The sequence below is a fragment of the Stylophora pistillata genome, chromosome 6 (assembly GCF_964205215.1).
Source record: "Stylophora pistillata chromosome 6, jaStyPist1.2, whole genome shotgun sequence".
Lineage (NCBI taxonomy): Eukaryota > Metazoa > Cnidaria > Anthozoa > Scleractinia > Pocilloporidae > Stylophora > Stylophora pistillata.
In genome coordinates this window covers 5308247-5320647 of record NC_142524.1, presented here as the reverse complement: position 1 = coordinate 5320647, position 12401 = coordinate 5308247, and the positions used below count along the sequence as shown (strand labels likewise).

General features: G+C 39.3%; 1 protein-coding gene across 7 annotated transcripts in view; it reads left to right on the top strand.

Annotated features, from left to right (window-relative positions):
• LOC111323223 (bone morphogenetic protein 2-A) overlaps positions 1–11474 on the top strand; it is a 31446-nt gene extending 19972 nt beyond the window's left edge. For 4 of the 7 annotated variants that reach the window (XM_088763492.1, XM_022926539.2, XM_022926540.2 and 1 more), the window contains 2 exons: positions 9179–9510; positions 9679–11474. In XM_088763492.1, the coding sequence (XP_088619618.1) occupies positions 9201–9510; positions 9679–10502 (1134 nt within the window). In that variant the 5' untranslated portion in view covers positions 9179–9200 and the 3' untranslated portion in view covers positions 10503–11474. Of the gene's footprint in view, positions 1–3214; positions 3396–5929; positions 6073–8339; positions 8939–9178; positions 9511–9678 lie in introns of those variants that run through there. The other 3 variants (XM_022926535.2, XM_022926537.2, XM_022926536.2) reach the window with 3 other exon arrangements.
• The last annotated feature ends 927 nt before the right edge of the window (positions 11475–12401 follow it).

The following is a 12401-nucleotide window of genomic DNA, read 5'->3' as shown; positions in this document are numbered from 1 at the left end:
CTGTCATTTAAAACAAAAAGAATGAAATCTTTTGCAAGTGACAGACAAAAATCCGATCAAGAATAGCTAAACTCTGAGGAATCCGGTTGATAAGCAACTACCCGTCTCATTTTACGGTCAGTTCAAATGGCTCGTACAGTTGAGATAAGTTAACTTGCCATGCTTGTGGTCAGCTAACAGCAAGGTTATCCCACATTTACTACGTTTTTCGCCGGCCTGATACTCGAACAAAAAATGCTAAAAAATTTCACCTTAAGTGTTGTTTTACATTTTTCGTAAAGATCTAGAGGTCTATGTATTGTTCTCTCGAGCCCGAAGATTCTGCATTTAATTTGCGGTCGGCTGAAACTCAATTTTTTTTGTTTATTTCCAGTCAACTGCAGCGGATACCACTTAAATCACTCCAACTTTTTTTTCACGAATGATGACTGTATTTTAAAGGAATTCTGTTTGTTATTGAATATCGTTCTCCTCTTGTGAGCATTTTTATAGGATACTTTCGAACCACTTATTCTCACTGATAAATTATCATCGTGATGATGTCATCAGAATGATGTCATCATGACTCACTCGTCCTCAGGCCTTGTCAAAATAATGAAGTTTTTGACGGCTGGCTAAGGAAGCGTGGCGGAGAATTTTTCAAATTTATAAAGACATATTTCTACCTAAATTTCCCTGAATACTTAGCAGTCAGATGGAGAAAATTTTGTTTCATTCGCCCCTATGAAAACAAAAGCAAACTTTTCAATGGAAGACAGTACGGGGCCAATATAAGAGGGGTAGGCAAAGCCTAAAGCGCGGGAAACACAGGAAAACACACGAGCTGCCTTAGTCATCTGACTGGTTGAGAGGGAGTCGCGGTTTTTCTAAGTCAATCACAGAGTGGATTAAAGCAAAGCCAATGCTCTCCCGGATGTTCTCTGTCATTCAATTTAAAGGTATTGAACACACGAGGAAAGAAGAAGATGAGAGCAGCGCTTGTTCCTCGTTAAAGCAAACTCCACGTATGAAATGTGTAGAAATAGTTGCTTCTGATTTTCTGAAGGATAGAAGGAAACCATGAACTTTTTTTCGTCTTTTTTTAATCACTTTGTTCAAGCGAAGATTCGCGGAGCAAAAATATTTTTCTCTGTAAAGCGTGAAGTAATTTCAACAAAAAGTTGAAAATTGCCCTTTTTTGTTAAGGCTTTCGGAAATCAACTTTTATGATCATTAACTTTGTCACCATACACTCGCATCCATCTTTCATCGTTTTACATCCCTCTAGAGGCTATGCAGTAACGTCTGATTAGACCACAACCAAATCACTCCCTGTAACCAATTAAAACGAATTAAAGACGGCAAGGGGCCAGGCAAAAACTGAGTAAAAACGTGCAAAGTTCTTCAAGCCCGGGGAAGTGCGCGTGACCAAGTCTCGGTTCCTTCTACCATAAGTTGGCAACACATCAGGTGATTTTAAACGCCTATGACGAAAAACTTGATCGACGTCAACGATATTCACAATCGAATTTCGCCTTTGATAGATTCGGCCACGCGGCCCTTCCACTTTGTTCTAAGGCTCCATTTTGAAATTTGTATCACCTCACGTTTTTCCGGAGTATTACCACTGACTTGAATACATCCAATACTACTAAGAAAAAAAAAATGGTTAACCGATCTTCTGGCGACATAAAATGCCAAATATAATTACAGGCACACTGCAAAATTGTCATATGATTCAAGAAGGGTTTCGAATACGATCTCATTGACATCTCACGTGCGAAAAAGCTTATTCATTCCTCACGTTTCGAAGAAGAACTATTACTTGAATGCATCCAATACTAGCTACAAATAAGGCTTTTTTTTAATCCACCAACCACCCAACCAAACATTTTCCTTCAAGTCTGACCTGTCAGAAATTTTTGACGCAAATTTTCGCCTCACTAAAAAAAAGTCATTTCTTACTGATTGTTACGAAATGTAACAAAGACGCTGCAAGTTCAAATTTTATCGTCGCCAGCATCCCTCCTGGGTTTTTTAAACGCTCTAACGTCCCTCACGTTTGTGTGGGGTATTATTACTTAAATGCATCCAATATCCCTAAGGGTTTATTTTATGCTCCTAATTGAGATGTTTTCGCATTTTCATTCAATATTCAAAATATTGAATCTTTTCCACTTGCCCCCACTAGGCATGAAAATATATCATGATAACAATCCCTTGGGCTGTAATGTTGTTTAATGTATTTTATATCGCCCATTAATTCCAAATGTTTTCATTTCTTTTGGGCCAATAAAGAAAATGAAGCATCCAAACCTAAGGCCCTCGCAGGTACTTGTTTAGTGGTCTTTTCGTGACACGAACTAACTTGATGCGAGTTGAACTCAGTAGAGTTATAATCAAGCTTGGTTCGGGCTGTTTTTCTGAATCGTTTTTTTTTTTTTTAGTTGATAAAGATTCTTTTTCTTTAAGCTGCAAACATAATTTTTTTTTCACCCTTAATTAAAAGTTATACCGGACTTGCGATACATGTATTTCGGTGAATTCACTCCACTCACCAGTCTTATCTCAGTTGTCAGTTAAGTGAAAATTCTTACTACTCCAAATTAAAACCGCAATTGTTTATAAAATTCGAGTTTCTGACCACAAATCTATTTTCGTCTCAAAAGTCCTTGAGATTGCTACTTATTTCCTCTCAGATTTGTTACATTTTTTATACAATATCTCCTAACGGCAGTGTTAGTAGGATTAGCTTTCTTCGAACTTGACTCGAGCCACACCTTCACGAAACATGTTCCTTGCTGAAAGAGAAGCTTTCGACCACACGGTTTTTCAAAATTAAAGAAAACAATGATTATAAAATCTCGAGAGCAAACGAATTCGCACTTAAAAAGGACTTGGAGGATCCTTCTTTCCGTGATTTTTAGTTTAGCTGCAGTGATTTTGGATGCGGAGGAGTGACCGCCGTGATCAAATTCATGACATTTTCCATCAACTTAGACTAAATCCAAATTCTTTCAAATAATGCGCTTGCTAGCAAACGTGGGAAAAGCATGCAGTAATATTGGGTCGCAGTCACATTCGGTCAAATGGTTCGAGTGACTGTAGACTGTTGAGAGAATCTCATTGGTAGCTGGCGTTTATAGCTTTTCAGTTAGATTCCCTGACACAATGCTTGTCAAAGTGCCTAGTGACAGGGCGCTTGATATCGACGTTGACATTGTAAACTGCAATTGCTGGACATTCTATTTGGGGGGTTAATCGGCATTGAAATAAAGCGCTTTAGTGAAAGCCGTGTTTCGCACTCGGTATGAAGTCTGGTCAGTACATCTTTGCAGATACGCAGACAGTACATCTCTTCAGCGAGTCTCTGACAGTAGCAGCAGTTTCTATCAAATACATAATTCAGTACAGAGGTGAGTTTCAGTTGCAACATAAAGTTTTCTTCACGGTTTTCGTCCTTTAAATTCATCTCAGTCCATATATTTCAACTGGCAGTTGCGTAATTTCGCCACCTGCAGTTTATTGGTGAAAATCTGAATCGTAATTTTAATTGTGGACCACTAAAAAGCATTTACTTTAAAACTGTTTCTTGATTTGAGCAACCTTTCCTCTAACTTGTACAAAATTGTAGAGTATGTAAACTAGATAACAATAGATGTGTTTTGGCCTGACCGCCTATCCAGCCGATATGTTTCCTAAGTAGGAAAAATGACGACATTAAGATGTTAAAGATACAGTTTTCCCTTATTTACTCTTAGCCCCATCAACTACAAACAATCTTTGCGTTGAACTGATTTTTCCTATCTTTGAAAAAAACATACGGGCAAAAATTTTCCAACTCTGCCCCCACACGAAGCTTCCTAGGATAAATGCAATTAGTTTATTTCTTCAGGAGTAAGTTGAATCATGGAGTGATAGAGCTGAAAGAATAATTCTTTAGTTATGTGCTTTCACCTGGAACTAAAACGTTAAGTGGCCGGACAAACGTAGCTCATGCGTTGCGCAGAGAATACATCCAGTGCTCTTCAACGTGTTTGATTCTCTGACTTGCCGTCAAGAAAAAAAGGAAACAAACGTGTGACCAATGGGCAAATTTAATTTCAAATTGTCAGCCAATGTGAAGAGTAAAATAAACTTCATTAAACTGATACAATGGCAAAAGTGGGCGCGTAGGGAAAAAAAATGCCCCTGCCAAAGAAGAGGAAATATCGAATGATATCAGCTCGAGAGGTGGCACGTTTTCTCTTGAAAGGGCTCATAAAATCAACACGATTTCGACCAATGAATGAAGCGGATCAATTTTTATCTGATCTGTATTTCAAGCTTTCTCCGTCTTTGTGGATAACGATCGTTTCGTGCATTCATGTAAAAGAGAGCCAAAAGCTGTAAACATTCGTAACGTTATTTGCCGAACATTGACAGTACGCTCCAACTGGTGACTCTATTTTAGTTGAAAACATTGACAAATGTAATTACTTCTGGATTTGCATTGCTTACTCTAACATCTTTAGCGACCCGTGGAATAAAAAAAAAATCAATGAAACTTTCACTGCTTCGCGTTATTACTGCAAGATTTTGATCACTAACAAATCGGAAAACCGAAAAAAACTACCTGTGCAAAACTCATTTAGAACTGAAACTCGCTCTGACGAAGGGCTAACGCTCGAAACGTAAGCTTTAGAAGCTCATTAGTAAGGCTAATTTACATTAACAACTCATGCAGTTGATGAAACCAAATTATCTCATTTTAGAAAACCCCTGGAAGACATTTTCTTATGCGGCCATGGTCTACCAATTAAGACTTATTTATTTTCCTCTGACGTGCTGAAACATGACCTTCGATCATCACGTGTGTTGGGGAACTGATTTTGTCAAAGAGGGGTCAAGATCATGGAGAACTATTAGTATTATTTTGAAAGAGATATAAGCAGTGAATTGCATAACATCTCTTGATGTACGTTGGCATAAATTATACCTTCAGGTTATATTGTAACACGGTGCTGTTATCGATATTCAAGCCTCGTAGTTCGGCAAGTTTACGAGAGGAAACATAAATGTTGCATCCACAAGTTTTGTATAATTAGAGGTTTTCGCTTTCTGAAAGTAAGATGTGGAATTTATTGCGGGTTTCCCCTGTTGTTTTGAAAGTATATTGTCTTTCATTCTTTTGTTTATGCTGTATTTTTTTTTTCACTTTAACTATGCAAAGGCATTGTGTATTGCCATTTCTTTTCTCCTTGGTGTTGAATCAGGCTCGTTTCGAGAGAGGCCTGTGATTAGTTCACGAGTAATTCCCAGAGGATAAGACCTTCGTGGGGGCTTGTGCAGACCTACGGCTAAACAATGTGTAATTATAAGCTAATTCCTGTATTAAATGTGAAAAACAAAGGGACGGGTTCTGTGAAGATCTTTGGCAGATACCTTGAGTTTCTGGGAACCTCTCTCACCTTTCTTTCCAAAGATGTTTCTTTACCTAGATACTCTAGCTGCTACTAATACAGCTGGCGAACCCTTGCCTAAGTAATTCTATGCTTTTTATTCATTCAATTTTGGTGTTCCCTTGAGAAATTACCGTGTCTGATTCCTTGGTAGTGCGATCAAAACGCTACTCATTACTTTGAAGAGGTAAAAGTCTTTCAGTTCATAGATCTTTATAGTGAAGTTGTTAAGAACTATCGGTTTCAAATTTTGCTAACGTGTTCAGATTTGCTAAAAGACCAATCACCGTTGTTGTTAAAAAATAGTTTTCACAAGAACTCTCGAGCCTGAAACAGGAAATATAATAAATGCGTGTTAATGGCAAACTTTGAATGTCATGATTCCTGACCCCTCCTGACGGCAAATGACAATCCTGCAGCCTTTAATTAAACGATCCGTCTGTGTGTTGCATGTGTAAAGAATACTTTTGTACGTTGAATGCAATTGTTTGCCTAAGTTCACCTGACAGATCTTTTCGGCCCCCAGCGTGTTTGTGTTGTCGAATAATTGTAAATTAGTTGCTTTGTTCCAAATCAATCTGGAAGACAAAGTTAACTAGGCTTGGAAGTTGAGTCGCCGTGTTGTTTGGGCAGCCCAATTACCCAGTTTACGGTAAGATTAGACACCTGAATTTTCTTCAACGCTGTTCTTAGGTCACAATCTGTACGAGATTCCGATGCTGCGAGGTTATTAAAGGCAAAAGGAAGTTTCTTGATCCGGCAAGGTCATTCTTTCTCGAGCCAAGCTAAGATAGCGCAGTTGAAATAATTTCGCGTGGCTTTGACGGCATTTTACGACAGAAATGTCATTATCACATAGTGTGTACTGAACTCAACATAATGCAAGAAACGTTTCTTGTAAGCATTTGTTTTCTGGCGTCTTTGTGTGGGTGGACTAAACTGTAGCAGCTAGGATCATGATACTGACAAGACTCCCAGCACGTACATGTGCTAAGACAACTTTTGTACGTGGGCCGCGTTTTTAAAGTTGAGCTGAAAATCCTGGCTCCCAATTCCTTGGTCTAACGCTCGCGTAATCAAAACGAGAGTGGATTCCTTGGTTATTTTGGTCTTTTCAATTTCCTTAGATGTATAAATTAGCATTTATTTCAAGAATTTCAAGTATAGTTTTTGGAGTTGAAGTCTCATAGATGAGACAAATGTTCCTTTAGATCATTTTAGTCATGTTAGCACAAAGACTGAAGTAAGACCAGTTTACCAGTCTGCGAGGAAGACACTTCTAATCAGATCTTTTTGTCCTCGAAAACTGGCGAAAAGATAAGTCAGGTTGCAATTTTATAGAAGCTTCCTCCGCATTTTATCACCAACGCTACAGAAGCACGAAGAATTTGTAGTTTTGAGGGGGGCAGTTTCGGAAATCTTTCGGCATCAAATTCTTCAGCATGGTGCACCATTATCAATCGCATAGATCGGCTCGGCACTTTCACGTTTTTCTTCGGTGCTTTGTTGTCCGACTTCCACCGAAAATGTAAAGTATTTGGATGTTACTAATACTCCGTAATTCTATCATCAGACTGAAGGGCAGAAATTTCGTAGCAAAGTATATAGATTACGACAATAATATGACATAGAAAGATATTCCTTCGATTTATCTTTACTTTTATTACAGATTTTCGTAAGTATTATTCACTCTGACTGTTTGGATTTTCAAGCTTAAGGAATGATGTAGGCACCGTAGATAGATAAACACGTGTAAAGAATTCCGGCCAAAGGCCTCGCTCAAATTGTATAAACTTTGACTGGTGACCACACGTCACTTTCGAGTATATACAGGTGTACCCTCCATGCGGTTTTCAGCAATCGTTTGAGATCAGTGAAGTCTTCAGGTTAATTACCGTCATTTGAATCTATTGCCACGCCGTGCGGCCGACTAAATGGATCAGATTTAATTTTGTTCCACTTCTGAAGGGCTCAGTTGAGGAGTATCTATGTGCACAACATTCACCGCTTGGTACTTGCAGTTTGGCTCTTGAACAGAGCCTTTTAGAGATTTGACCACCATTTATAAGCTAGATAACTTCTTGAGGACATCTTCACGGCAGTTTGTAAACGCATTTGATTCCGTGTATCGTTAACGAACTCAATAATTGTCTCATTGTATCTGCCTGATGCTGTATTTATATCACCTCTATATTGTATCGTGAGCATAAGATTTAAGAATTTAAGAGAGAAGTATATTGCGTTAGAGCCTCTGATTGTCTTTGAACAGATATTGTTTTAAAAGCTGTCACAGGTAGTTTGTTTCATCTGTCGAACGATCCCCTCTTTGCCATTGAAACTGTCAGAAAACGACAGTAAAGTGACAACGCTGTGAAAGAAGCTTTTACTTGCAAACAAAGCTTCGTGTAAATAGCTTTCCAAAACAAGTATCTTGTCACTATGCACTTATTAATTACTACAAAAGCTGTTAATTTTACAGTAATGATACTTGCTTCAAGGAATTAATCTTGATCTAAACGATTACGTGATAAGAGCGAAACGAAAATAAGTCTGAGTGGGTTTTAACTCAACTACGAGCTATTCTTGGTCATACCCTCAGAGTGAACGTTCCCACTCAGTTTTGGTCACCAGTTTTGTTTTCGGCGTACCGTATACAGCTTAACGCCAGTCAACAGCGAGGTCGAATTGATTATCCTCTTGAGAGGGGTTTAGAAAACGGAAATTTTTGGTTATCGTGAGAATGACAATAATTGGGTTCTCACTTCACACCTTTTTATAGCCCTAGCGGCTCTTAAGAATCCATTTAATTCAGTTTTAATAGCCTATGTAATTATTGGGTAACTTCCGTTTTGAAAAGTATAAATAGACCTCCTACAGAGCAGCTATACTTATAGCCTTTTGTTCTAGAACGGCTGCTGTTTATAAGTTCAGATAGCTGCTGTGAAGAGCGTTCAAGGGACCCGCGTTTACTAAGCTTAAGCTCCATTGAAAAACTGGCTTTAATATAGCGAGATAAAACGTTCGCCAACACGGGCGTCGAACTTCTGTTGTATTACAAGGCGTGTTATTCGTCAAGGATCTTGTCATTTCCACTTCCGAAGACAGATCGTGTCGGCACTGAATGTTTTTGATGAATTCTTTACATTGTGGCGCACCTGGGCAGTGCGATTGTCTTTGCGTGTGTTGTTTATAAATTTGGTTACAACAGTTGTAGCAAGGGATCGTGCTTGGTGTTGAGTGTTGTTAAATCACTTCGCAGCTTCAACTAGTGACCCTATGATCCTCATTCCGGGGGTCAACATACGCCGTGGGGCTTTTTATGGAAAGAAAGCAAATATTGGAACGTGATACGGCAGTTATTTAATTTGCCTTCCTGTGATACAATATAAGTGCTTCGATTTTTACCTTAAATCGTTGTGAATTCAGAGATTAGGGATCTGTGGGAATTTGTCTGTGGAACAACAGGGCGAGTGCGCAGAGAACCGTCTGTTGTTAAGAATATCACTTAATTAATTCAGGTAAAATCTACCCGACGAGTTTCAATCGTAACTTTATTCGATGAAATCGGACAGATTACGTGGTAAAGCTGTATATAGATAAGTTACGAGCGGATGCGGGAAGTCATAATTCTTGAGCATCCAATGCCACTTAATCCTTGTAATCTTTGGGAAACACTTATGTAAAGACGAAATTTAGATAACGTAAAATTCAATCGCCTAAGCCATTGACTCATATAGATCGTTTCCTGTTCTCTCAAGGAGTTCGTGCTAGGAACGAAAGATGTTGATCGCTCAGATGTGGTGTTTACTCTTTGGAGCAACGATATGCTTAGAAGTACGATCCCTCTCTTTGGGTCATTCTGCGGACAACCAGCGTTCGGAATTATTCAAAGGAGCAGAACAAGCCATGTTGCAAAAGATGGGTTTACAATCTCGCCCCAGACTGAGAAAAGGAGAAAAAGACAAAGTACCTCAGTATATGTTCGACTTGTATCACAATCACATCAGTGATCCAGAATGGATTTCTACCAATTTTAGAAACAAGGGAAAATGGACCTTTGCCAATACCATCCGGGCATTTGATCATGATGGTGAGTGGATCATAATTTGGTACTAGAGATAGAATATTTAGGTTGGCAACCTGTCCTTTGTAAACGTGACATATCAAGGACCAATGCAGTGTTACGAGTGTTTCCCACCGGCTGTGTTCCCTATGCGAAAACAAGTGTTAACTCTGTTTATTTTTGTTTGTTCAAAAGGTGACCATCTGCCTGTTCCAGTGGCAGGATTGGCCTCAAACGGATGGAACCTCTTCTTCGACGTACGCTCCCTTCCCAGTCAAGAAACCTTGACGGCAGCAGAACTTCGTTTGACGTTTTCAGGCGCAAAGAACCACACTAACGAAACTGTTCCAGTAGTACAGCATCGTGTGGACATTCATCAAGTCATGTTACCGCAAACAGCTGGGCATCCGGCTATAACTCGTTTAATAGACACAAAGAGAACGGCTGGTCGTGGAGTAGAAATTTTCGACATTAAATCTGCAGTTCAACATTGGGCACTTAATCCCGATGAGAATTTTGGCGTTGAGGTACGTCTTGTCAGCACTGATGAATCTCCAAATGTTCACATGAGCGCGAACAAAAGAGCGACAAAAGACACTAAACCACTTCTGGTCACGTTCAGCCACGACGGGAAACAACACGTCTATCGCCGTCGTAAACGAAGAAGTCGACGGAGTACGGGAAACCGTCTGGCGAAAGACAGCACCTACTGTCAAAGGCTACCTCTATATGTTGACTTTGTAGAGGTTGGATGGAATGATTGGATCGTTGCACCACCCGGATACCCAGCATTTTATTGCAATGGCGAATGTCCCTTTCCTATCGCAGACCACTTGAACACCACAAATCATGCCATTGTACAGACCCTTGTAAACAGTGTAAACGCGGACCTTGTGCCTCGTGCCTGCTGCGTGCCTACGACACTAAATCCTATCAGTATGCTTTTCGTGAACGAGCACTCTAAGGTGGTGCTCAAAAACTACCAGGATATGGTGGTAGATGGATGTGGATGTCGGTGAAGGAAGGGACGAGGAAGTAACAAATGCCCAGAACCCCTGAAGCTAAACTGATGTTAGATTGCTTCGGTAGTAAGACACAACTGAGGCGAATTTCTTAGCAAATGGTCAAGATCAACCATACGATCCTGTCCAGTTCTGCCATCAGCCGTGGCTTCTTCACCGAGGAAACCACAACGTAGAACAGATCTCAAATTTAAAAACTGCACGTGCATTGCCGAGATGGATAAATATAAATACAGAAACATGTGTACATAACGACTGTCGACGATAAATGATACGTCGACGAAATAAAATAGAGGTCAATGAAAAACAAAAGAGGGATAGCAATGGATAACGAACTCAGTTTTGTATCAAATTAGCGATAAGTGAATGGTTTTTTACCGTTTCTCCATTTTCTTTTTATAAAGCTGGATTTTCATAGAAGACAAATCCAACATCAGTATTTTCCCAGACGGTTTGCTAATTTCATGGAAAGAAATGATCAAAATTAAAGATTTTTTAACCGAAATAGACCGGATACTCTATAGTATCAGACAGGAATTCAATTTCCGCGTCATAAGTGTCGTTCCTTCCTTCGTATTACGCCGTATACTTCTTAATATTCAAAATGATTTATGTCGTTATGTATAAAAGGGTTACTGATGACATTAGCTCAGCTTAAAACTAAAATAATGTATAATATATTTAAGAGACGGAGATAGTTTCCTTAATGCAAGCCATTGCCCAAAGAAAGTGTAACTCCAGATAGTGTAAAGATTTCTGGTGTAAGATTTCTCCTGATCAGTTTGTTCAGTCTCTTGTTTAACGCCATGTAACCTCGAGTAAGAACTGCAACTTGTTTTACCCATCAGCAAAATAATTGGACCAGGCCAGAACGAAAACGCCGGTGTATAGTCTGACCTTTCTAATATTTCCTCTTAAATCAGTTATGATAATGAAATAAAAGTGAAGAATAACTACGTCAAATTAAAATGGAGTAAGATCTGGTACGGTTTTTTACAAAGGATTCTATGACCCATGGGTCCGCTTTGAGCTTCGGCTCCCTCTGGAGGTCTCGTGAAAAGAAATTAAGTTTCAAGCACCGAAATTACTCTTAGCTTTCTCGGTTTAAAGAGTGAGCGTTGGTAATTTGTGGAATGCAGCTTAACCAAGATCTCACTCTGTAAAGGCTGGCTCCTTTATAATGACCCATGCTTCGCTAATAAAGAATTCACGAGCGGCAGTTATGATGGTAAAATTCTTAGATAAAAAAAAAGTGCGCAGTAAACGTTTTCCAATTTTCTTCGTTCTTTTGAAAGTTTCCTTGAAATTCAGTGTTTGATTAATGGCGTTCTCAGTAGCCTTTACACAGGTTTCCCTATCTGGAGTTAATTTTCAGCCAATTTGCTTCGTAAGCTTTGTTGTTAGCGGCTTCGGCTTGCGGGCTGTTTATAACTGGAGGCTATTTGCACCTCCTCGAGTGCTTCATAACGCAGTTACTAACCGACTTTTAATTACTTTTGTGCAATAAATGCTTCAAGTGGTTCAAAATTTACTAAACATATCGCTTTCTAAGTGTCCCCTGCCGAAAGCAATGACATTTCCAGACAAGGATTTGTCATTGTTCATCTAAACTCACTTAATTAAAACTTCAGTTGAAGTGCCGATGTGTTGTTATGAAGGAGGCAAGGAAGCTCTTATTTGTTGTGAATCTCACACTGTCTGTCAATATCCCGAGTCCTCAGAAAGAAAACTCCCATAGCCAAATGTCGGTTCGTGCAATGATGAACGGTATATTGCCCCTGCGTTAATCATCGATGTCTTACTATTGATGAGGGCTATGATATTCATTTTGCTACCCCATGCAAAGACTGACAATTTTGCGGGAGGTAACAGACTAACTTTTTCCTGTGTATTCTC